The sequence below is a fragment of the Condylostylus longicornis genome, unplaced genomic scaffold (assembly GCF_029603195.1).
Source record: "Condylostylus longicornis isolate FDR11 unplaced genomic scaffold, ASM2960319v2 ptg000048l, whole genome shotgun sequence".
In the NCBI taxonomy this organism is placed as follows: domain Eukaryota; kingdom Metazoa; phylum Arthropoda; class Insecta; order Diptera; family Dolichopodidae; genus Condylostylus; species Condylostylus longicornis.
This window is the reverse complement of record NW_026578017.1, coordinates 1,673,720-1,698,309: the sequence shown is the minus strand read 5'-3', so window position 1 is coordinate 1,698,309 and position 24,590 is coordinate 1,673,720. Positions and strand designations below refer to the sequence as shown.

Here is a 24,590-nt window from a genome sequence, read left to right as displayed (position 1 = left end):
TTTTATATTTCCTTTATTTTAAGATTACTAATAAAAGAATATATCATGTATGTATCTGTGCACTTATATGTGACTGTAAATGTATTTATTTATATCAATTTTAGTACTAGTTATGTTTCAAGTCTTTTGGCAATAAGATATGTGGCAAATAAGTATGTAATGTACATAAAAAATTTACAAACGTACAAATTTTATTTTGCAGACTATTACTATAATTATAAGCATGCAAAGTTTAACTTAAAAAATTTACAGAATATTATAACACCAAAAATGCTTCAGTGTTTCTGTAATTTTATTAAATATGGTAGAAAAATTACCTACATTCATCTTTATTGCTACTTTAATTTTTTTATCTGCATTTGAACTTACTAATTGCCATTTAACATATTTATTCTACCTCATTTATAGTAAAACAAAAATATGAAAAATTAAACAATCTTAGCAAAAAAGTTCAAGAGCAATTTTAGCAGATCAATACCAAATTTAATTACAGCCAAAAATTTAAAATACAGTTATTATTTCTCAAAATTTAAATGCGCTGAATATTTCAAAATTGATTATTTGAACATGTACAATATATTCAAATACAATCACGCAGTAAACCGCCCAACTAAATACAAACTTGAACAAGCAAAGAACCTAAGAACAATAAAGAGTTCAATATATGGAGGAAAATAACAGCATATCTAATATACTTTGATAAACATACAGATTTGTTTAATTTTTAAACAATAGAAAATGTTAAAAGTAAAACAACATTATAATAAAGTTAGGTCAAACCAATGGTTTGTTGTGGGAGTTTTCCCTTCAACAAAAGAAAATACTGTTTTTAAATACAGTTTATGTATACCTACCATACTATCAAAATTATTTTCATTCATATACGAAACTATTTCTAGGATTGCATATATTTGGGATGAACGATTTATGCAGTCTTTAAAATAAAGCAAAAATTAATTTAAAGAGGGTTAACATAATACTCGATTTTAAGGGTTAGTTGTGTGAGTTAAGAAAAATAATTATATTTTTTAATGTAATCACGGAATTTACCGTATTTTTTGCGTTTATAGAAATTTGAAAAAGCTTGCGGTTTCACAATTTAAGGTTTCAAGGGGGTATAACTTTTAAAGGGGGAGGAATAGGTAAAAATTTTGTTCTGTAGAAATAAGTTTTTAGTAAAGATCTATATAAAATTTCAGCTATCTATCTTCAAGGGTGTAGAAGTTTTGTAAACATGTCCACGAACTGAAGAACCATAACTTGAAGACAACCATAACATTTACATTATTTAAATTAATTTCATTAAAATACCAATATATTGAAATTTATTGACAAAATACATCTAGGATGACAAAAAAAATTAAAAGAAGTGTTAACATAATGGTTGAATATAATTATCATGACATCGCATTTACCGTCGGTTTTTGCTTTTATGGTAATTTGGAAAAGCTTGCAGAGAGTGTTTCATATATCGAAAATTCGCAATTTTAATTTTTAAAATTCGATAACTTGTAAAAGGATGAAACTTGTAAGGAATGTTAGAGCTTTACAATTTACCATCTAAAGGAAAAATGAAATCAAAAATTTGAAAAATGTTGGTATCTTGTGCGAATTAATTTCAACGTTCACTTTATCATTGCAATGTTTAACCTTATGCAATGCCGAGTGAAACTAATAAGCACTTTTTTCCCAACTTTTTTTGGGAATAGCAATACATTATAATTCTGTTTTAATTTTTCTCATTATGGAAATTCTTTTAAACATACTTGGACTAAAAACATATGTTAAAATATATAGTTTTCTCTCTTTTATTTTGCTTAACTGTCGTGTACAAAACGTAAGGAAAATATGATCGTTTATCAAAGTAAGTTAAGCTTTAATATATTCAAACAGATTTCTTGAATACTTATAAAGTCAGTCTTGTTTTTAAATATATTTCACTATCGTTAAGATAATTACGATAATGGTAACAAAAAATGTTAACCACGATTAAGATTCATATTTTACTATTTTAACTATTAATTTACTTTAATACACAATGCTGTGCAAAATATTAGCAATAAATTTCGTAAAAATCTTTCTGATACTTGAAATTTAAGAAAAATTGCATGCAACTCTAACCAAATCCAGTTCAGTACTAAGGAAATGACAACAAAATGAATTCTTTTTCAATATTGGAAATATAGTGTGCAAATCATTGGAGACAAAACATTGTACTGTGAAAATTCTTCGAATTATTTGTGTTAATGAAATTTGTTAAATATTTTAAGGACCCTTCTAACTTATTCGATACTCTATACATCAAATAAGTATATAGAGTATTTTGAATTGCCCAATATTTATATGTCAAATTCTCAATACATCGTTTTATAGTTTAACATGAAAGTTTAGCTCCAAAGAAATTTATGTAGGCACGTTACTTGTCTTACTGTAAATGTAATAAGGTTTATAAATTTTATAAAAAAATTAAATTTCATCTTTGAATGACCAATAAAGCAAGTACTTATATAAAATTAAAGTCACTTCGAATATATTCTTATCTGCTTTCAGATATATAGCGCAAACGATTAAATTCGTATGATTCAATTGTGTTTTTAACTGAAATGGCATACTTACTTAGTTTTTTTTTTTAAAAGCGTAAACGCATATGCAATTGATAATTTCAAAGTAAATGAATTGACATTTATTTGATGACACTACTATAGATGCATGCTAATTTTATATGAAATAACTAATAGCAAAGAAAATTACAATAAAAAAAAGTGTCGCGTTTTGTAATAAGTCAGCCGATATTTTATAAGAAATATTTTAGAAAAATATTAGTGTTAACGCGACTAAACTACATATAATAAGAAAATACTGTCTAAAAATTTCATTATTAATATTTTACACTTTAAAATAAATTTTGTTGATAAAACAAAGATTAGTTTAACCAATATTGAATTTATTTTTTTAAATAAGCTAAAAACAGATAAGGGTTTATTCCAATTTCCAACGGACTGTAGCCAAAGGTTATCATTTACTGTTACTTATTTATTTTTATTTTTAGTTTATTACAGAAAATGTTTCACATATAAGTACTTAGGTTTTTTCATTTAGAAATTTTATACTGTACTTCTATGTGTGTATCAAAGTATAATACTTTAATATGAAAACAATTTCATTAGAACTTCCATATACATACTTTTTTAATAATTCATTAAAAAAATTTCAATTAAATAAAATATGACTATGAGTATGTACGTAAGTTAATAAAAATAGAACAATAATTACACAGATAAGAAGATTTTTTTTAGAGACTTGACGTTAAATTTTGATTCAAAGTTTTTGATTAAATAATATGCAAATGTATGTTTGTATATTTATTTGTAACATTTGACTTTCAAAACAATTTAAATTTCAACATGGGTACGTACTTTTTATGGAAATTGTTCTTATAAATTCTTATCAAAGTTTCGAGCGATGATGTATATTTCAAAAATAATATTTTGGTAGAGGATTTTGAATAAAGATTATATTCAGAATTTGAAATTATATAAAATTTTCCAACAACTAAATATACTTTGTATTAAAATTTGTTAAATTCTGAAAATTAAAAATTATTCTAATTACTTATATTTTTTTTTAAGCGAAATGACCTTTAAGATTATGTACTAAACCCCTTTTTTACTTTGAACAATAAATATTTGCGAAAAAATTGCTTTTCTAGAACAAAATATTTAAATATTCCCTCAATCTCCTCTATTCTAGTTTTATCTTTCCAAAATCAATAACTTTTCTGCAAAAGCAAAACGAATTCTAGTCTGTCTATATAAAAAAAATCTATAAACCAATGTCAGGGTGTCCGCTTATTTTCGGAGTAATTTCCTCCATGCTATAAGTATCTCTAGTCAGAAATCTTATCACTCACAATTGCACATAGATTAGTTTTTAACTAAAACGTAGAACTAAATTACTTTTTAACTACCCACTTTCTTGAATTCAAAAGGTTCGAAATGAAATTTTATAGTCCCAAATTTTCAACAATATAACTAAAGTGAACTTTAAGAAAGTACATAATGTAACAATAATTTTTCCGTTATCTAAAAGTGTTCTCTTTTTCTTTAGCTAAATTAATTAGTAATCAATTCAATATATTGTAAATATTTTGAATATTATTACTTTCTTTAAAAAATTCATTGATTTCCCCTAAATATATGCAAAAAATTGATTTGAAAAAAATCCAACCTTAAATCTTAGCAGCCTTCCCAAGGGGACACACGATAATTGCTCTAGCCCACCAAAGAATAAGTACTTATATTTTTCTTTTTTAAATTAAAAATAGTTTCAATCAAATAAAATTTTTACGAGCAGTTTACTATAAGTATTTGAAAACGGTTTCATTAAAATAAAAAAAATGTTATAATACTTATTGTACTCATTACTGAATATGAGCATTAATTCACGTATGAGGATCTATTCTATATGAACATCTTTAAATTTTCAACTTATTTTCATTATATTTGGCATTTTCTTAATAAAACAATAAAATAGAATTTTATAAATACAAATTATAACTATAATAAGTAATTATATTTAACCTATTTTAGTGTATATATACTTATACATAATGTACATATAATAAATAAATAACAATAATAACACTTACTTGTTTTGGAAGCACCTTTACGTCTAGCCATTTTTTTTAATTTTTCAAAACACTTTTGTTACTCCATCAAAAATCGAAAGAAAAATTCGCGTTATATTTTTTATCTTTATTTTTAAATATGTGAAAGAATTGAAAAAGAAATAAATTTTCGTTCCTTTTATTCAACAATAAAATAAAATAAAGAAAAAAACACAATGTTTTTTAACTACAATTTGTGTTTTTTATTTCAATATTACCTTAATTACATATAGGTAATTATATATGAAATATATTCAATTGTATGTATGCATGTATGTACATTTATTTTTTGTCCTTGTAAAGTTTGGCTAGGCGCTTTTTTCATTTAAAATTTTTTTCACTTTTCATTTTCCTTCGAATCATTCTTATTAGATACTAACATTAGATTTTCTTTTTTAATTATTTATGTCTTTTTTAATATGAAATCTAAGTTTACTGATTTTTAAAAGTGATTTTTCAATTTTAATGTTCATCGTAAATACCGCACATCTCTCCCGAACTTTGTAAACACAATCGCTTGGCACAATTTCTTTTATTTTCGAATTTTCCGTAGGTATTCACAAATTTTTAGGGTGAATATTTTTAACTTTCCTAATAAAACATATACATATGTAAAAAAAAATTAAATGATATCCTTTCTTTTATTTTTTAATTGAAAAAATTTATAAAACAATAAAATATATAAAAAAACATTAAAAGGTAAAATTCGTATTGTGAAAAATCGATAATAAACAATATTATTTCCTTTTGTCTTTCATACGCTCACTCAACTTCGGTATTTCCTTACTCATCACTTCTTTCATTTACATAATATTTTCTCTTTTGTTTCAATTTTTTCCACATTTTTCAAAGAAAATAATTTTTATTTTCCCATTGAACAATGAAAATGTATATTTTTTTAAGTTTACTCATATTTAATATACAATCAATCAATCAAACAAACATACAAGTTGAAAATGATATCGTAAGTTTTTATATGTGTTTGAGGTTATCAAGATAATTTGATATTAACTGTTTTTGGTGGTTAAAAAATTTTATTTCAACATGTAAACAAATTTTTTTAATAACTGTTGATTGTTGGTTGCGCGTATTTGAATAAAAATTTTTAAATGTTAATGATATTTCTTTCATATATAGTTTGGCAATTTCAAATTTTAAGATCATGTTTATTAGTTCTATTTGATTTCTTTTTTTTTATTTTACAAATTCATGAATGTAATTTTAGGTTTTTTCAAAATCATTTATTTATCACTTTTTTCACTTTTTACATTTATTTTTAGATAAATGCCATGTAATTTTTTTATTGTGAATTCTTATTAATTTTAACTATAGAAACTTGCTTGCAAAAATTTTTATCTTATACATTTTGTGTTTTTTTATTTCTTTAGAATAATTGATTTTATTTACTTAATTCAGCAAAAAAAAAAACAATGATTTTTTTATCTTTTTTCTCCTTTTTTATAACATTTTTAATTCTTTTAAAAAATTAATGAAAAACATAACAAACGAAATTGTAAACTATTTTTTAAAATTTTGTTACATATTATATACAAATCGTATGTAAATATGTATATTGTAGATATTATATACATCTGCACATATAAAAAAAGTTATATCAAAATATATTATTAATAACTACACTACAAACATAAGTATTATAGTTATATTATGATAAGGTCATACATTTGACGTATATAAAACAAATGTAATTTATACCTATACACACTTATTTAATATTGTATTTACAGTTATATATTATAGTAATATAATCTTTATCTGAATTTTTTTTTATTTATTTTTCTCTTTTTCTCTAATATTATTTCCTTTAAAATAGCCTTACAAAGTAAAAAACTGTTACATAAAACTTTGAAGAAAAAACAAAAATAGTAAATATTTATATCAAAGTTGTACCATACATATGTACGTATCTACTCGAATATTTGTGTACAGTGAATAAAAACGAAAAAGGATATATTAATAATAATAATAGTAATAATAATAATAACAATAATAATAATTAGAATAATAATAATAATATATTGAATGGAATGAGTGATGGTATAGTGAGGACAAGGACGATACGTCAGAATACAGTTGTATGACAAAAGTTATCTTATTATATGTATATATACAAATAACGTATAAATGTAAGTATGTATATAATGTTATGATTTATACATGCATTTATACTTGTATAATATTTTTATTACATACGTTGCTGAATAAGTTAATGTTATATAAGTAATTGATATTATTATTTTTAAAAATTAGAACAAATTTGATAGTATGTATATAAATATTTTTATTTACTTATTTATCTATTGTTTATTTTTTTGTATTTGTGTCCTTTTACTTTTAAAAGATTATTAAATTGAATTCTGTATAGAAAATAATAAAATTTGTTTTTGTTTTTTTTTTTTATTTTGATGAAATAAACGTAGATATAATGGTTATATTAATAGAATTCAGGCATTGTAAAGGTATTAATTCACGCATATTAAATTTATTTTTATATGTATGTATATATAATGATAGTCTTATTTATTTGTGTAACACATTTAACCTTAACGATATAAAAAAACTTTGTATATAATTTTTTTTTCCTTTTTATTCTTGATAATTTTATTTTATTTTGATATAAGTATTTTAACACGCTTATATTGAAATATTTTATATGCATATGTATTATGAAAAAACAAAATATTGTTTATATCCAGGTAAGTACACCTACATATATGTATGGAGATGAATTATATGTAAGTAGGATCGTTGTATTTTATTTGCTTATATGTTTTGTCGAGATATTTTTAAATTAATTTTTTCTTTATGCTTTAAATGTTCTTGCTATATTTTAACTGGTACACATTTAGTTTTTATTTATTTATTTATTTGTTCAATTTCAATTTCTCAAAAAGTAGGATAAATATAATATAATAATATAAATAAAGTGTTATGTATTTATGTTCTATATATTTATTTAGAAGTGCTCCCTGTTTGTTCCTTTTTCTTTTTATATATTTTTTGTATATTTATATGTACATGTATTTATTCGTAATATAAGTTAAAAATACCAAAAAAGACAAATTTAACTTGTTACACTTTTCTTCAGGAAAATTTAATTCGGAGTTTGAATTTTATTTTTATTAATTTTTTTTTATTTATATAAAAATAAATTTCTGGGCTAATGAAAATTGTGTTGAAAAAATATTTAGTGACTAAAATTTTCTTATAACAATACTTATAAATATGTACATAATTTTTCACTTTTTTTCCTTCTTTTACTTTATTCTAATAAAAAGTTATATATAATTCTTTTTTTAATTGAAATTAAGCAATTTTATAAGTACAACATATATTACTGTAATATTATGTACATATATTCAAGTATAAAAGCAGGCTTCATATACCTCTATGTACCTACTATGTGCTTGAAGTCATAAGAAGCTGAAAAGAAAAAAAATTAAAAAATTTTATTAAATTATGAAAATTTATATTTACATATTTGAAATATAATTAAAATTCGTAAAGATTAAATAAACAGGGATTTATATAAATCTACATAGCCTTGTTTTTCCAAATGATATAAAATATAATAACGATTATCCCGAACATTATGCGAATTAAAATTCTTTAGCAATGTTTTTACGATCAGAATACTGATTTTATAATATTGGTAGCGCAAAAAACCTGATATTTGCAAATAAATTTTTTTTTAGAAACAAATGGTGATCTATGTACATATGTATGATATAAAATGAGAACTATAATCCAGATAACATTTCATGTTTTTTATTTATAAAGTAAAATTTTCATTCATTGTGTAAGTTCTATATTTGCGCCTTGTTTGCAATTTCGATATAACGGTAGGTATAAATTTGTAGCAAAAAATTAAAAGCATAGATATTTAAAGCTAAATCACTTACCTAAACATTACATATTCAGAACATAAATTTTGTATATTGGTCCATATATTGCATAAACTGTTTTCAATAATAATTTAAATATAAACTGTATCAAAGTAAGGAAACTAAAGTTTAATTTATAATTTTGAACCCACAAAGCTTAGATGCATTATACGAGTATTAATTTTTTTCAAATATTGTTCTTACTTATTTATCACTAAATTTTTATATAAATGATGTTCCAAAAATTTTTGATATGTTTGAATGGCTATAATTAATAAAGTGAAGACAAATAATTTTTCAATATTTCATATTAAAATTGCAATTAATTAAATAAATATATATTATTATTTCAAAATAAAAGAGAATTTTAATTTAACATGCTTTCTTTATTATAATTATTGTTCATACCATATTGTGTATATATTATAACAAAATAGACTTTAATTAACATTTGCATTAAGTAAAAACAATCTGGCAAAATTTATAGGTCAATGGTGGTAGTAGAAGCTTAGACTTTATAAGTAAATTTTACAAGATTCTATTTTGTAGTTCATAGATAAAGTTTGATTTAAGATATAAATTGTGTACATTATCGTATAATAGAAAATGTGTATTTACATTATATTTATATTTAGATACTTAGGTATATGCACAGAGCGCTTCAGACTTTCAAATTTTTCATAATAATTTAATAACAAATTATTCGAACATATAACGTAAAGCTATACCTACAGCACGTTTTGTATAAAAATTTTACATTATAAACGCTTGAACTTAAATAGCTAAAAAAGTATGCGAGTAGGTACGTATCTTCGGGTACGTGTATATTTCCATTTGTTTTTCTCATATATGTAGATATGTAAGTATACTTAGTATTGGATTTTATATGCCTATATATTTAAATAAAAGAAAATTTTATTTTTAACGAGAGAAAAATTATTCAATTTTCATATACATATATGTGTATACATATGTAAGTACACACACACATGCAAATATTCATATTATGAAATATGTTGTTGGTGTTTTACTTTTTTCAGTATAATGATACTAATCCTGGAACATTCTAATTGTATATCGCATGCAAACATGGGTATCCAAACCATGCAAACATGGACATTCTTTATAAATTACATTAGATATGCAAAAAAACCTATTCAAATTGAACAAAATGACAACGATTTGTGCAATTGCATGGAAATCTCAATAGAACTACTTTCATCTCTCTCATACCAACGTACCATAATAGCTAGAAGTATTGCAACATAAAATTTGTTTTTGTTGCGTTGTAGTTTATGGAAACTTTTTTATAACAGATATCGTACACAAACGCAATATTGTAGTGTAGTGAAGAGGAATCCCTTGTTTTGTTTTTAAAATTTTGTATGTAGGTATGTATTTCTTTGTTGCAAATATTATTGTACTTCGTGTCGAATATTTCAAACAGCCTTTTGACAAATTTTGTTTATGACTTTTAATAAAAATTATAAAAAAGTTATTGGAACGTAAACTAAAATTACAATTTAATCTAACCAAAATACAAATTTTAATATTTTTTAACATATAACACTAAATATAACATTTAAATTTTAGTATGTTTAAAATAACAATTATTCGAAAAAGTTCAATAATTAAAATAAAATTTAACTATGTTCATGAATATTACCAATATTTGGATAGATAAATTTTTGATCTAAACGGTTATTAAACGCACTTCAGAAAATATTTTTCATAAACACTTTTATTACGTATATTTAAACTAATAGCAATACATTTTTTAACTTAATTAATTGCTAAAGTGTAATATATATTTGAATTAAGAACATCACTCAATATATTTGTATTTATCATCATTTTTCAAACCTTTATGCGACAAAAATGTTACGATGTGTAAACTCCACGACGTTCGTTCGTTTATTAAATGAGAAATTAGATAAACTAAAATTTCGAAAGAGACGAATGGAAGCCAAAATTAAAGTGTATCTCAATCAAAGTATATCTACTAATAAGTAATTCGACTCGTTCCATTCCGTTAGTTTTCATTTGCATCTTGCTTCCAAATTCTTAAAATATTCCATTTTTTTTTAGAAATAGATGGTAATAAAAGTTTTGTAGGCAAGAAAGAAACAAAATATTGTAAACAAACGAGTGTATCAAAAACATTGAACTAAAATAAAATTAAGTCAGGTAAAAATTTTGTTATTTCTATTTTGATAATAACAAAATTTATTTTTCATTTTATAAAATTTAGGTAAAACATTCGAATGTATGAAATCAAAAGAGTTTGAAATTTCATGTATGAAAGTACACATGCATGCACCTGATACAGTAGATTCACAGTATCAGGTAGTGACATAGAAGTAAAGTAATTTATAAAGAAAAAAAGGTGTATGCATACTGATCACTTTATGAAATATAATCATTGCCGATTCATAGGAAATATGTTTTAAATTTATTAAGATTGAAAAAATAATTTACTTATTTTATTTATTAATAATAATTAATAATTATTAATTACAAATGCTTAACACTAAAAATTTAAAATATTTTCAAAAGTACATATTTACCTCTTCACATCTTTTGGCAACAAATGAAATTTTTGTGTCGGCTTTTTTTCATCCCAAACACTTCAAATAATGTTTACCCATTATTATAAAAAAATTTTTTTTTTCACAACTACTTAAAATTTTTTTTTAATATTATACGTCTTTTTAAAATTTATTTTTATTATTTTTCATATAAATTATAATAATTTTTTTAAACACTTTTTTTCCGCTTCGCTTTTATAATATGAATACACATTTTTTGCCACCTTGTACTGGAATGAATTACAGAAATTATTGTGTCGCTTTTAAAATTCTTTATATTTTTCCCTATACTTTATATAGGAACAAATAATAAAGTGTCGCCTTTCAAAATTACATTATAAAAAAAACAGGTTGACATCTATTGCGTACTCCCTCTCCCGAAAATTCTTATGTGTATAAAAATGAAAATAAGAAGGAATACTGCTTAACTCTTTTAACTAAGGGAATTTTTTGTATACAAATATTGGTGATTGATTGCATTAGTGTGATGTAAACGGAGAGTCGAACTACTTGTTAGTAGATATACTTAGATCTCAATTTCAAACCAAAGTATATCTACTCAAGAAGTAGTTCGACTCGTTCCACTCCGTTAATTTTCTTTTGCTTGCCACTTCCAAATTCTCAAAATATTCCATTTTTAAATAAAAATAGATGGTAATAAGAGTTGTGTAGGCAAGAAAGAAACAAAATATTGTAAACAAATGAGTGTATCAAAAACATCGAACTAAAATAAAATTAAATTAAGTTAGTTAACCATTTTATATTTATTTTGATAACAACAAAATTTATTTTTCATAATACTGAAAAATGAAAAAGCAATAAATACGAGTTTAAAACTTCAGTATCAGGTAGTGATTTAGATATAAAGCAATTTATGAAGAAAAAATGGTAATGCATACTGCTTCACACTTTATGAAATATTATTATTTCCGATATGTGCGTATATTCTTTAGATAAGGGAATTATTTGCATATAAATATTGGTGAGTGATCGCATTAGTGTGATGTCAACGAACGACTTTTTGGAGAGATATACTTTGATTTATTTTTTTTATTCCATTTTCTAATTTAATAAGAAAAAAGGGGAAAAAATGAGAGGAGTTGGAAAGAATATAAAAAAAAGAATATAAAGGACTTATTTTTTAAAAAGGTCATGAGTGTTGCATTGTTCTTTGTATGCAAGTAGCAATATTTTTGAAAGAGGTCGTTAGTCTTGGAAGGTGCGCATTAGTGTCGTGAGAGTTGTTTTTCCAATGGAAATAGTACATTTTGCTCTTAATAAGTAGCAAACAAAGTATATCAATAAGAAATTCGATTCGTTCCATTCCGTTAGTTTTCGTTTGCATCTTGCTTCCAAATTCTTAAAATATTCCATTTTTTTTTTAGAAATAGATGGTAATAAAAGTTGTGTAGGCAAGAAAGAAACAAAATATTGTAAACAATCGAGTGTATGAAAAACATTGAACTAAAATAGAATTAAATTAAGTTAGGTAAAAATTTTGTTATTTTTATTTTGATAATAACAAAATTTATTTTTCATTTTATAAAATTTAAGTAAAAATTTAAGCAAAAGAGTTTGAAATTTCATGTATGAATGTACACATGCATGTACCTGGTACAGTAGATACACACTGCACAGTATCAGGTAGTGACATAGAAATAAAGTAATTTATAAAGAAAAAAAGGTGTATGCATACTGATTACTTTATGAAATATAATTATTACCGATTCATGGGAAATATGTTCTAAAGTTATTAAGATTGAAATAAAAATAAGAAATTTAAAGATAATTTATTTGTTTATTTATTAATAATTATCAATTACAAATGCTTAACACTAAAAATTTTTTGTTTTATATCAAATTGTTTTATAGTTTTATTAAAACTTTTTATTATATGGTAAATTCTAATTCTAATATACAGTTTAATGAAACATGTTTTGTCGGACTTCTCACAACATTCATAGTTGAAATTATTTTTTACGTGTTCATATATTTTACATTCTAAATTTTTTTCTGTACAAATATCATTTAAAAGTTTAATAAAAGTATTTTCTAAATTCTTTAAATTATCCATGAAATTCTTGGATAGTTTATATAAAACTGAATTATCATATTCTTTAAAATTTATAAACTGCATATTAATATTGTAGTCAGTATGAAAATTCATTGGCAAAGTACATTTGCGATACTCTCGGTGCTTCTTTAACAAATAGCCCCCAAAAAAATGAAATGCATTTTCTTCACCGAAGTCCATGTGCTGGTAATCTATTTCAACATTAAATTTGTAATTGTTTTTATAAGTCACTGGTAGTTGTATATTTGTAGTATTTATATGGGGAACTTCAATATATTCAGTCGGTTCGCAATTCGATAATGTTGTAATATCCTCCATATAATGAACAGAAAATGCTTTTTTGAATGCGGATGAAAATTGAGATGAAGTTAACAGCCTTGTGTTTCCGCCGCGTTTACGCAAGGTACCAAATGCATTTTCTAATACATCTTGTTTTAAATTTCTGGTTAAAATGAATTCAATTTTTTCTTTTTTTAAATCATTGTACAAATCGATTAAAACCTCGATATTTTGCAGCCAACCTTTTAAGAATTTAACTGTTATCATGGCACTTTGTGTGGTTTGATTGAGTTCCAAATTTGAAATGATGATTTTAGTGCTTTTTAAGAATTCCAACCGCTCCTTAGATCCAAAAAAGGTCTTCGAAATATTTTTGGTTCATTAAATTTTGATGAATTAAATAAATCAAACAGTTTATCAAATATTTCAATTATTTTTGCGGTATTAATTGCAGTTGAAGTAATTGCATTATTGCTGGCTAGTGTATATAAACCACTTGGAACTGTTGTACTTATTACTTGTGCGGCATATTTTACTCTCATTTTTTGAAATGTATTTGGATATACATATATGCTCACGACTTAATTTAGGAGCTAATTTGAAATTGTTGTTTACAGTCATTTTCATATAAAATTTTTATATCACGCTAGCCATTTTGTTGTTCTCAAATTTTATATCGTACTTCATAAAATTTTTCCACAAAGATTTTAATAAGTGTGGAGTATCGTACATGTAATATATTTTATTTCCATGTACCAAAAAATATGGAGCGCATGTTGATATGCCTAGTACTTTATTAAGTGCGACAAAATTTGCTCCCTGGTCAGATATAACCAATTTAGACTTCATTCCAATTCTTAATAATTCTTTTATACATACAAAAATAATACTTTTTAAATGTTTGGCTGTGCATAGTTTATTGGTAAAGTCATATCCAACGAAGTGGCTATATCTATGCGTGATACCTCTTACCATTGCAACAACAGCATATTGTGGTAGAAACTTATTTTTTGCTCGCCATTATCTTCTAAATCAATGATTTGTCCGCTTATTTTTTGCTCGCCATTATCTTCTAAATCAATGATTTGTCCGCTTAATCTGTCGTATTGTAGGTATGTTTTCAGAGATATTTCATCTAAACAAATCACGCAATTTTTTAGCCATTTCATGTAAACATTGGATTTTAAGATTCAGTGCGTTAAAAAGTGATGCATGCATGCCTGGTTCAGAAGGCCAATGTTTGATATATTTGCGCAATGTTGAACCGGTAAATTCATTTGTTTTGAAAGAAATCTATATGCAATTGGAGATATAAAATGTATAGTCAAACAGAGTTTTTTTAAATCAGCGGAGTGTCTCCATCCTTTCCTTTTTTTAATGTGTTCCTAATATGGCTTTTTACTACACAGGCTAGACCTTCTGGTAAAATATTGCGAAGTTTTTTTTACATAAAATTAATCACTATTTTTCTTGATTTCTTTAAATTTTTTAATTTTCTTTTTTAAATTCTCATTTTCCTGTTCTAATTGCTGAAGTTTTGCATATAGATTCTGATCAGTAAAATTTACTTGGCAACTTTGATTTGTCCTTAATGGTGATAGAACAAAAAAATATTCGCCGGGAATAATTTCATTATCTGTGAAAAAATAAAAATATATTAGTTTATCTTATATTATATAATTTAAAGTAATTATGATTAAAATTTTTAAACGTACCTTTTGTTCTTTCCGTTAAAATATTCGATGTATGTATCTTTTTGAGTATAGTTTTGTGTACCTGTAAAATATGTTTTACGTTAAACTTCGTTTGCATCATAATTGCTTTGAAAAATTTAGCTATTATTTGGTTTTTATATCTCGAAAATATTATATTTAAAAATTTTACCTGTGAAATTCTCTGATGAAAGGCACGAAACTTCTTCAAACAAATTTTCAGTGTCTTCAGTATTTAAATTTTAAGCTGGGTCTGCAATTTATAACATAAATATTATAATGAACTTAATGCTTTGTAAGTATTTTTACTTAAGCATAGCACCTGTTACACCAATCAAGATGTTGTCGTTAATTTTATCTTTAAATAAAGTATTTTCTTTTACCACTTCGATAGCAATTGAATCTTTTAATATCCTCCCAGTTTTACCCAATGTTTTCCTTGTAAAATGTATTCCACATACACGATAGTCACGTGAAAGACTTTTGCCAATTAAATCGCATCTGTTTAATTTTCTCAACCAGATTTCTTTTCCAAAAAGAGAATTCCAAGATACTGTAAGCATACACAAAATTTGAATTGGTGCATGTAAATTACAAATTGAAAATACTGTCGTTTAAAAGAACAAACCTCTCCACATCTCTTGGCAACAAATGAAATTTTCATGTCGGCTTTTTTGCCTCACACACAATATTACATCCCAAACACTTCAAATAATGTTTACCCAATATTATAAAAAATTTTTTTTTTCACAACTTCTTAAAATTTTTTTTAATATTATACGTCTTTTTAAAATTTATTTTTATTATTTTTCATATAAATTATAATAATTTTTTTTAAACACTTTTTTTCCGCTTCGCTTTTATAATATGAATATACCTTTTTTGCCAAATTGTACTGGAATAAGTTACAAAAATAAAACTCCCGCTTTCAAAATTCTTAATATTTTTTCCTATACTTTATATAGGGAAAAATAAATGAAATTTCAAACTCTTTTGACTTCATACATTCGAATTTTTTACCTAAATTTTGTAAAATGAAAAATAAATTTTGTTATTATCAAAATAAAAATAACAAAATTTTTACTTAACTTAATTTTATTTTAGTTCAATGTTTTTGATACACTCGATTGTTTACAATATTTTGTTTCTTTCTGGCCTACACAACTTTATCTATTTCTAAAAAAAAAATGGAATATTTTAAGAATTTGGAAGCAAGATCCAAATGAAAACTAACGGAATGGAACGAGTCGAATTATTTATTAGTAGATATACTTTGGTTGCAACTTTCAATAATATTAAGAAGCACTTATCTACCTAAACTAATTTTAAAATATCTAATAACTTATTGCTAACTGTATTAAGGCTGTTTAACATAGTATTTTTATTTGTTAGTCTATTCGGTTGGGCTGACGGTCACTTGACACCCGCAAAAATATGATTCAGCCGTTTTATTTTAATTGCCTGAATATTTTTGCGGGATGTGACTGTTGGCGTTGACCGTCAACCAAAAGTTCGTCTACAATTTGACTCAAAACAAAAGGCAATCATTTATTAAAATTCTGTAATAAAATGAAATATTTTTAACTATGAATTTGTTAATTTTTATTAAACATTTAAAAAAATTTAAGTTTATTTCAACATTTTTCTTAAGGATAATACGTTTTGGCCCATCTCTTTCTACTTTTATAGCCATCGGGTCTTAAATCTCTAGGAATATATACCGGCTTATGATGATCTAATTGTCTCTTAAATGGATTGACTCCTAGCTCAAAGAATCTCCTTTTGGATTCCAAAGGCCTAGTTTTATGATCAATTTTGTATATCTTTTCCCACATGTAAATTTCAGGAACAAGGCGATTTCTTGGTCTATTAGACATTAAGTGTTTATATATCTTTTCTAAAAACTCTCTGCGTTCTTCCTCTTTAATGTCGCTAATTCTTTGAATTTTTTTACTTTGTTTGATTGTAGGTTGATTCGCATATAACTTGATTAAAGTTTTTAAAACTTCTTCATTAAAACCAATACATTTACCGTTTTCATCAAGATGCTCATACAATTTCATTTCTTTTGTTCCCCAGCACCTATTAATTTTTTCATTGTTAATAAAATTATCATGTCGTGGTAAAGTCGTATTTAATTGATAACCATAAAACGACCATAATTGGCCATTCGTTACTACGGTTTGTGTTACAAATGGGAAAGTAACATCCTCAAAATTAGAAAACCCTTGATAACAAGCTTGCGCGAAAAGCCATGCAAAACTTGATTGAATACCTTTTATGTGCATAGCTTCTCGCAAAATTTCTGCTGTTAAAGGTATTAATTTATTAATTTCGATTGAGTTATTTCGATGTTGATAATTTAAAAATCCAAATTCATTTACATTTCCTGGCCAATATCCTGGTATAATCGTGCCGTGTCTATATTCAATAGAGTAGCCGAGAGTTCTGGGATCATATTCGTATATTGGTATCAGTGAATCAATGTTCGCATTATTTATGTTTGAAACTTCGGTAAATGGTTTTAATGACAAACTATGGCGAAGAGAAAGGAAAGGTTTTCCCGTGTATTGTATTGCTCTAAATGTTGGCTGGTTTGCTTTTAATTTGGTGTACTCCCGACCTTCTAATGATTTCCGTATATTTTTGGTCGGTTGAATACCACCGGTCCACCAAAAAGCCTCATGTCGTGGTCGAATATCAATTTCTAATTCCGATAAATGTTGAAAATTTTTCGACAAATGCTTCAAAAGGCACTGATTTATTTGCTGCACTGTTACTTCATCTAGCGTTTGTTTAGAACTTTTTTTTTTACTTTGAAATTTGAAATATTCATTTGAAAATTCAATAGAATCCACTATTTCAGAAGTAATCTGTTTACATACATCATCGACCACAAATTGATTATAAAACTCCGGTAGATTATCAACCTCTTCGAAACTTGTATTTGTGTAGTGTTTCACCATATTTAATGCGTTATAAGGTGTCCTTGAATCTTCCAATTTAACAGTGGCATAACCATAATATTTTGGCATGTTGATTTTTATTATTTTTTCTTCAACTGTTTGAATATTTCTAAGAATATCTTTCCAAGTTTTCTTTCTATTTTTTTCATTACTTTCTTTGATAACTTCATCCAGGAGGCATGAAGACGGCAGCTCAACTTGTTTTGGTGGCGAGTTTTTAGCGGAAAAAATTTCATCCTGATTGGTTTTTAACTCTAAAGTGCCATAAAACTTTCTTGACAAATTGGTTACATTGCAGTATCTTATTCGACTCAGCATAATTTCCTTTCTTAATTTAAAGAAAACTTAATAAAAGGTTAAAAAAAAATAATTTTAATTGGGAAAGTGAAACTCATAACCTCCCAAAATTTAAAAAAAAAAATCTACTCCTGTTTAGTGTTTAGTAAATGGTTTTGTCACTTTCGTATTTTTTAAACAGCTGATAATGTACTTGCGAGCAGCTGATAAACTTCAAGCGAATTCAGCACAGTGATGCCGTTTCATCAAATTTATCTTTGAATTTGACCGTAAATATACATATATGCATATATTAAGAAGCTTAGATTTTTAATTTTATATTGTGAACTGCTAGCTGTCACAATCAGTATCATTTCATTCAAATATATAAATATTTATTTTATGCATCAAACATATATTATTTTTTAATATTGCATACAAATTATACATATAGATCCTTTAACAGTAAATCCTAAAGAATTAAAATACGTGGATGCTGACGTAAATATGTATTAAAATTTTGTAGAAAATGCAAACATTATAATAAAAATAAAGTCCAAAGTTCAATAAATTTTGAGAATTAGATTTATGAAAAAAACTATACCTACCTCTTTTGCTACTATTTGGTAAAGATTTAGATAGGAAGAATTACAGTGATGCTTTCTAAATCAACTTTAACTAGAGGTAAATTGCTTACATACTTATATGATATCAATTCACTTATGTAACTGAAATTAATTTTGAACAATATTGCCGGCCTCAGTCAAGATCATATTAAAGTAAATGTTAAAACATTATTTTTAGCTTGGCGGTTATGGAGCTGTGCGGCAAAAAGAAATTATGCGAACCATCCAAAAATTACTACTCATTATACAATTTTTCCTAGAGACAAGGATGAAAGATGGAAAGGTTTTTTTTGATATAATACGGATGTATCGTAAATATGTTGAATTTTTTTGAATATAAATTGTAGACATTGACATGGAACGATATGCAGATGAAGTTGATATAGTTATTGTCGGAGGTGGCCCTGCTGGATTATCTGCTGCCATTAGAGCAAAACAAATTGCTTCCGAAAAGGGAAAAGTATGTTAAATAGTTTTGCTCTTTTAGTATGTAAATGTATCTAGTATATTATGGTATTTGTATATATTTTGTTCGGTAAGTTTTGTCTTAGGTATTGCGGACATGAGGTTCGAGTTCATAACTTTTATATGTAAGTGCTTGATTTCTTGCGTGCTTCTGTGCCTGTGAAGAATAGAGTTCACATGTCTTGGCTCATTTGACGCACTACCGATTCGCGGGGACTTGAGAACTCTAAGAATTCTACTTGACGTATACTAGAAATTTTTTTAACTTGGCCAAGTTTTCGATGCTTACCTTTTTTTACTTCAGTTTTTGGGTAGAAATTCCAGCAATCTTCTTGTACTTTTTAATCTCTACTTTTCAAGTGGTAAAAACTTGGCAAACATTTGGAGACAAATGTCTCCTGCTTTATTCTCCTTTGATATCTAGAGCTGATGGGTCTAGTGGAATAGTATTTTAAGGTGTGTTGGTAGCCTTGTGGGTCGTCTTATTTTTTAATTTAGCCTATCATTACAATCTGAAGAGTTTTCTTCAGCTTGAAAGGGATCTCCTATTGTGAATGTTCTTAAGAAAGTTATGCCTTTTATTTTTAAGATGTCTGGTATTTTTAAGGTATTTGAGGGTTTTTCGGGTGGACACTTGCAGGTCTCTTGTATTCATTTAGTCATTCTTTGTACATAGTTTCACAGAAGTGGATCTAGTGTTACGTAATGAATGGGGTTAGTCTTAAATGTCATTGACATTGTAGAAGGGATTTATCAGGCCAGGGTTTTAATAATGTTAGCAAGGCTTTCGATACTATGCCTCAACGAATTATTCTATCAGAATTGTAGGTTGATTTCTTTTCTGTAGATTGTCATAATATGAGACTAGGTTGCTACAGATCGACTTGAAGTTCTTGCAGGTGATTAGGGCAACTAAAGATATAGTGTTCATTCAGCACCTTGTGTCGAAGTTTATCACGCCTCCTTCGTTAGGAACAGTTTCTCTTACAAGAAATCTCAAATCAGGTATAATGTAAGAAATCTTAGACCAGTTTTGTTGTTTAAAGTTCGTTATCAGGCCAATATCTAAGTTTAGCAACAGTTGCCTGGTATATTATAATATGCTGCCTCGATATTCGTGCATATTTATAATATTTAAAAAAAGGGTTGATGTGACATTAAAATGAACGATGTGAAATCAAATTTTTGTTTCTTAGACATGTGAATTGTGATTCAGATATTTAGCATTCAAAAACAGTCATAAACCGCTTCGACATCGCTGGAAGGCGAATTTTATGTAAATTAAAACTTGTTTCACCAAATTAAAATGTTTCCAATTATTTTTTCATCGTCCGGTCTCAATCTATCAGATTGCTTTCGAGGTACCGTAGACTTTAGCACGCTATGTACATATGTATGTCACAAAAGAATTGCAATTTGTTCTCTATTTCTTTGCTTCTTAATTTACTTACACTGATATGAGGGTGTAGATTTCTTGCTAATCTAAATTCCTTAGAAATACATATATTATTTTTTTTAATTGTATAAATATCCTAAGTAACTTTCTCGTACTTCAATATTTGGGTATAATTATGTTTTGTATGTATGTATTTTGAAAAGTTTTACTTTCTAATACAAATTTTTTTATTGCTTTATTTATTTCCCAAAAGTATTAAAATTATAATTCTAAATAAAAGATAAGAATTAATGTATGTATATTATCGTAAATATTTTCAACAATTAAGGTCTATTTCTCAGGAAATTCGAGTATGCGTGATTGAAAAAGCTTCTGAAGTTGGGGGTCACATATTATCCGGTGCAGTTATTGATCCTCGTTCTATTAACGAGTTAATACCGGACTGGAAAGAAAAAGGTGCTCCTATTAACACCCCCGTTAAAAAAGATCAATTTCAATTTCTAACTACCAACAGCGCGATATCATTACCAATTTTCAAAGGATGGCCTATGGATAATCACGGAAATTATATAGTTCGTCTTGGTCATTTAGTAAAATGGCTGGGAGAACAAGCTGAAGAATTAGGCGTTGAGTTGTATCCAGGAACAGCCGCTTCAGAAATAATATTTCATGAGGACGGAAGTGTTAAAGGCATTGCAACAGCGGATGTGGGAATTGGGAAAGATGGTTCTCCAAAAGACACTTTTGCACGAGGAATGGAATTCCATGCAAAAAACACAATATTTGCTGAAGGTTGTCGAGGACATTTAACAAAACAAATTATGTCAAAATTTGGTTTACATAAGAGTTCTGAACCCCAAACTTATGGAATTGGATTAAAGGAACTTTGGGAAATTAATCCAGAGAAGCATGTGTAAGTTTAAAGATAATTGGCGATATACGGACATTTAGAAATTTTAAAAGTATTTCATTTAAGACCTGGATTAGTAAAACATACTATTGGATGGCCTTTGGATAAATTTACGTATGGAGGCTCATTTTTGTACCATTTAAACGAACCTACACCATTAGTAGCTGTAGGTTTTGTAGTTGGACTTGACTATTCAAATCCTTGGATTAGTCCTTATAGGGAATTTCAGAAATATAAAACACATCCGAAAATTAAAGAGATTTTCGAAGGTGGCACTAGAATAGCATATGGAGCGAGAGCAATCAATGAGGGTGGTTTCCAATGCATACCCAAATTGACGTTCCCAGGAGGGTGTCTTGTAGGTTGCAGCGCAGGTTTTCTTAATGTTCCAAAAATTAAAGGGTCTCATTATGCTATGAAAAGCGGTAATATAACAAATAATAATTGTTTAGAATTGTTTTTTGATAAAACCTTTAATAGGAATGTTGGCTGCGGAAAGTATTTTAGAGAGCATATGGAATGAAAGAACGCAAGAAAAAGCTGGAATTGAACCAAAATCCTATCCTGATAAAGTAAAGGAATCTTTCATTTGGAAAGATTTACATAAAATACGCAATGTTCGCCCGGCATTCCATAATCCTTTTGGTTTATATGGGGGTTTGATGCTAAGTGGGATATCAATGTTTCTTGGAGGCCGCGAACCCTGGACTTATTCTCATGGAAAACCAGACAATGAGCGTCTTAAACCCGCTAGTGAATTCAAAAAAATCGAATATCCAAAACCAGATGGGAAACTTACGTTTGATTTATTAACTTCAGTTTCGTTAACGGGTACTAATCATGAAGCTGATCAGCCTGCTCATTTAACGTTAAAAGATGACAGCGTCCCCGTCGATCTAAATTACTCAATATATGAGGGACCAGAATCTAGATATTGTCCAGCCGGAGTATATGAATTTGTTCCAAATGAGGATGGCAATGGTGTTAAATTAAATATAAATGCCCAAAATTGTATTCATTGCAAAACTTGCGATATAAAGGATCCATCGCAAAATATTAATTGGGTTGTTCCTGAGAGCGGCGGAGGTCCTGCATACAATGGAATGTAGGATCTAATAACTATAAATAGGCCAAGTTTTATTGATTTGTTCTTGCATTTTTTGTATTTTTTACTCAAAAAATATTTTATACCTACGTAATGTTGAAAAAATAGTATGGTATTTTTGTATGTTTTACATTTTTTTTATTTAGAAATATCCTAAATTTAAACTCACTCTCTAACTGTTTTCATATCATTCTGGGTGATATTATATTCCTTCGAAATGATTACTCGAGTTGCCGAACCTCAAATAATTATATCAGTTATTTTCCTCTTAGCAAATTTTACGAAAGATTAAAGGAAAAAAAATCTGATGTGATCTGCACATAACCGACCGCAATGTGTATTGTCTAGTTAAGTGAAAGTGTTACAGAATATTATAAAAATGTCTGTTTATTTTTTTACTTTATTTATTTTATTTCAAAATATGCCATTCGAGATTGCTCTTATCTTAGGCTGTTTTTTGTTTTAAATTTTTGTGATTCGATAATATATTACATAATATTAAATACTTCATACTGTTAAATACTTCTTTCCAATTTTTAGGACATTAGTAAGCTTATAGTTAACATACATAGAAAAATGAAAATTTGGCTTTTGGTAGAGTTTCGCTTTGTGCTACCCGAATTCACTGAAATGCTCGCCAGTTAGTTTCGGTAACAACCAGAACTTAAATATCAAATTTTCCAAGAAATTCCATCAACTCGTTTCGTAGATATGGTTAAAAATGTAAAATCGGCCCGCAGACCAGTTTTCGAGCGCTGATCTTTCCAAAAAATTTATATGTTCATTGTTCTAATACGATGAATTTAAATATTAAATTTCAATGAAATTGGTTGGTTATTTCTCTTTATATACGCAAAAATGTATATTTGGCCCGTGGTAAACGTGCAGTTGCTGACGCCTGATTTCTTCCAAAAGTTAGGAGGTTTCGCGGACGGTCGAGCTGAGATTATATATAAAATTTCAAGTAAAACGGTTGAATATTTTCTTCAAAATGCTCAAAAATGTAAAACAGGCCTGCTAAAAAGTGCAGTTCTCGAGGCCTGATATATACCAAAAGTTGATCAATCCGCGCCATGGTGGAAATAAACTTACATCTAAAATTTCATCAAAATCATTTCAGCCGAACTTGAGATACATGCATGCACACACAGACCGACAGACCGATAGGGTGCTAAATTTAGTTTAATAGTTTACTTACACTTTCCTACTATGGAGAAGTGCATTCCCACCGAAAACTCGATATGCAAAATTTGTTGCCATCACATAATCTACCTATTGTTTACACAATACGGTCGATAAAAAGGTAATATTGGGTAAAACGAATTTGTAAGTTATCGTTTAAGCCTCCAGTCAAAAGGTTTGAAAGTTTTTATAACACAAAAAGTGAATGAATGTGTTATCAAGTTATGTATGTACATATATCAATGTTGCGTAATATGTTTTTCATATTATGGCCGAACAAGTCAGAGACGCCGCTGATTTTACTCATATACTGAAAAAGACTTTTCGATTCAATAATTACGCACATAGAATTGCATGCTTATGAGTAATTTGAACACATTGTAAATGAAACAAGCGTTATTTTTTAGATACTACCCGTTTTTTAAAATAAAACTGATAAA

At 26.5% G+C, this 24,590-nt stretch overlaps 2 protein-coding genes and 2 long non-coding RNA genes across 4 annotated transcripts in view; 1 reads left to right on the top strand and 3 right to left on the bottom strand.

Moving 5' to 3' along the window:
- Positions 1 to 6,155, bottom strand: part of LOC129611153 (uncharacterized) — a 42,760-nt gene extending 36,605 nt beyond the window's left edge. Inside the window, exon 1 of the long non-coding RNA XR_008697126.1 lies at positions 4,649 to 6,155. This is a non-coding gene — a long non-coding RNA (uncharacterized LOC129611153). The remainder of the gene's footprint in view (positions 1 to 4,648) is intronic.
- Positions 6,156 to 7,138: 983 nt separating this feature from the next.
- On the bottom strand, positions 7,139 to 10,469 carry LOC129611171 (uncharacterized). Its single transcript, XR_008697138.1, has 3 exons — positions 10,238 to 10,469; positions 8,590 to 8,836; positions 7,139 to 8,110 (listed from the first exon to the last, which is right to left on the bottom strand). It is a non-coding gene; the product is annotated as an uncharacterized LOC129611171 (long non-coding RNA).
- A 6,332-nt stretch (positions 10,470 to 16,801) lies between these two features.
- Positions 16,802 to 18,637, bottom strand: LOC129611012 (39S ribosomal protein S30, mitochondrial). Its single transcript, XM_055523914.1, has one exon. The coding sequence runs from the start codon at positions 18,506 to 18,508 to the stop codon at positions 16,871 to 16,873; it is 1,638 nt and encodes a 545-aa protein (XP_055379889.1). The 5' UTR covers positions 18,509 to 18,637; the 3' UTR covers positions 16,802 to 16,870.
- A 220-nt stretch (positions 18,638 to 18,857) lies between these two features.
- LOC129610816 (electron transfer flavoprotein-ubiquinone oxidoreductase, mitochondrial) lies at positions 18,858 to 23,096 on the top strand. Its single transcript, XM_055523560.1, has 6 exons — positions 18,858 to 19,150; positions 19,271 to 19,375; positions 19,440 to 19,552; positions 21,295 to 21,866; positions 21,930 to 22,288; positions 22,344 to 23,096. The coding sequence occupies exons 1-6, from the start codon at positions 19,123 to 19,125 to the stop codon at positions 22,970 to 22,972; spliced, it is 1,806 nt and encodes a 601-aa protein (XP_055379535.1). The 5' UTR covers positions 18,858 to 19,122; the 3' UTR covers positions 22,973 to 23,096.
- The last annotated feature ends 1,494 nt before the right edge of the window (positions 23,097 to 24,590 follow it).

Excerpts from the sequence above, each read along its gene's own strand:
- LOC129610816 (XM_055523560.1), top strand. The coding sequence starts at position 19,123 with ATGCTTTCTAAATCAACTTTAACTAGAG. Across the intron at positions 19,553-21,294 it reads TTGCTTCCGAAAAGGGAAAA|GAAATTCGAGTATGCGTGAT; the intron begins GTATGTTAAATA and ends TCTATTTCTCAG. Across the intron at positions 21,867-21,929 it reads ATTAATCCAGAGAAGCATGT|ACCTGGATTAGTAAAACATA; the intron begins GTAAGTTTAAAG and ends ATTTCATTTAAG.
- LOC129611012 (XM_055523914.1), bottom strand. The coding sequence starts at position 18,508 with ATGCTGAGTCGAATAAGATACTGCAATGTAACCAATTTGTCAAGAAAG.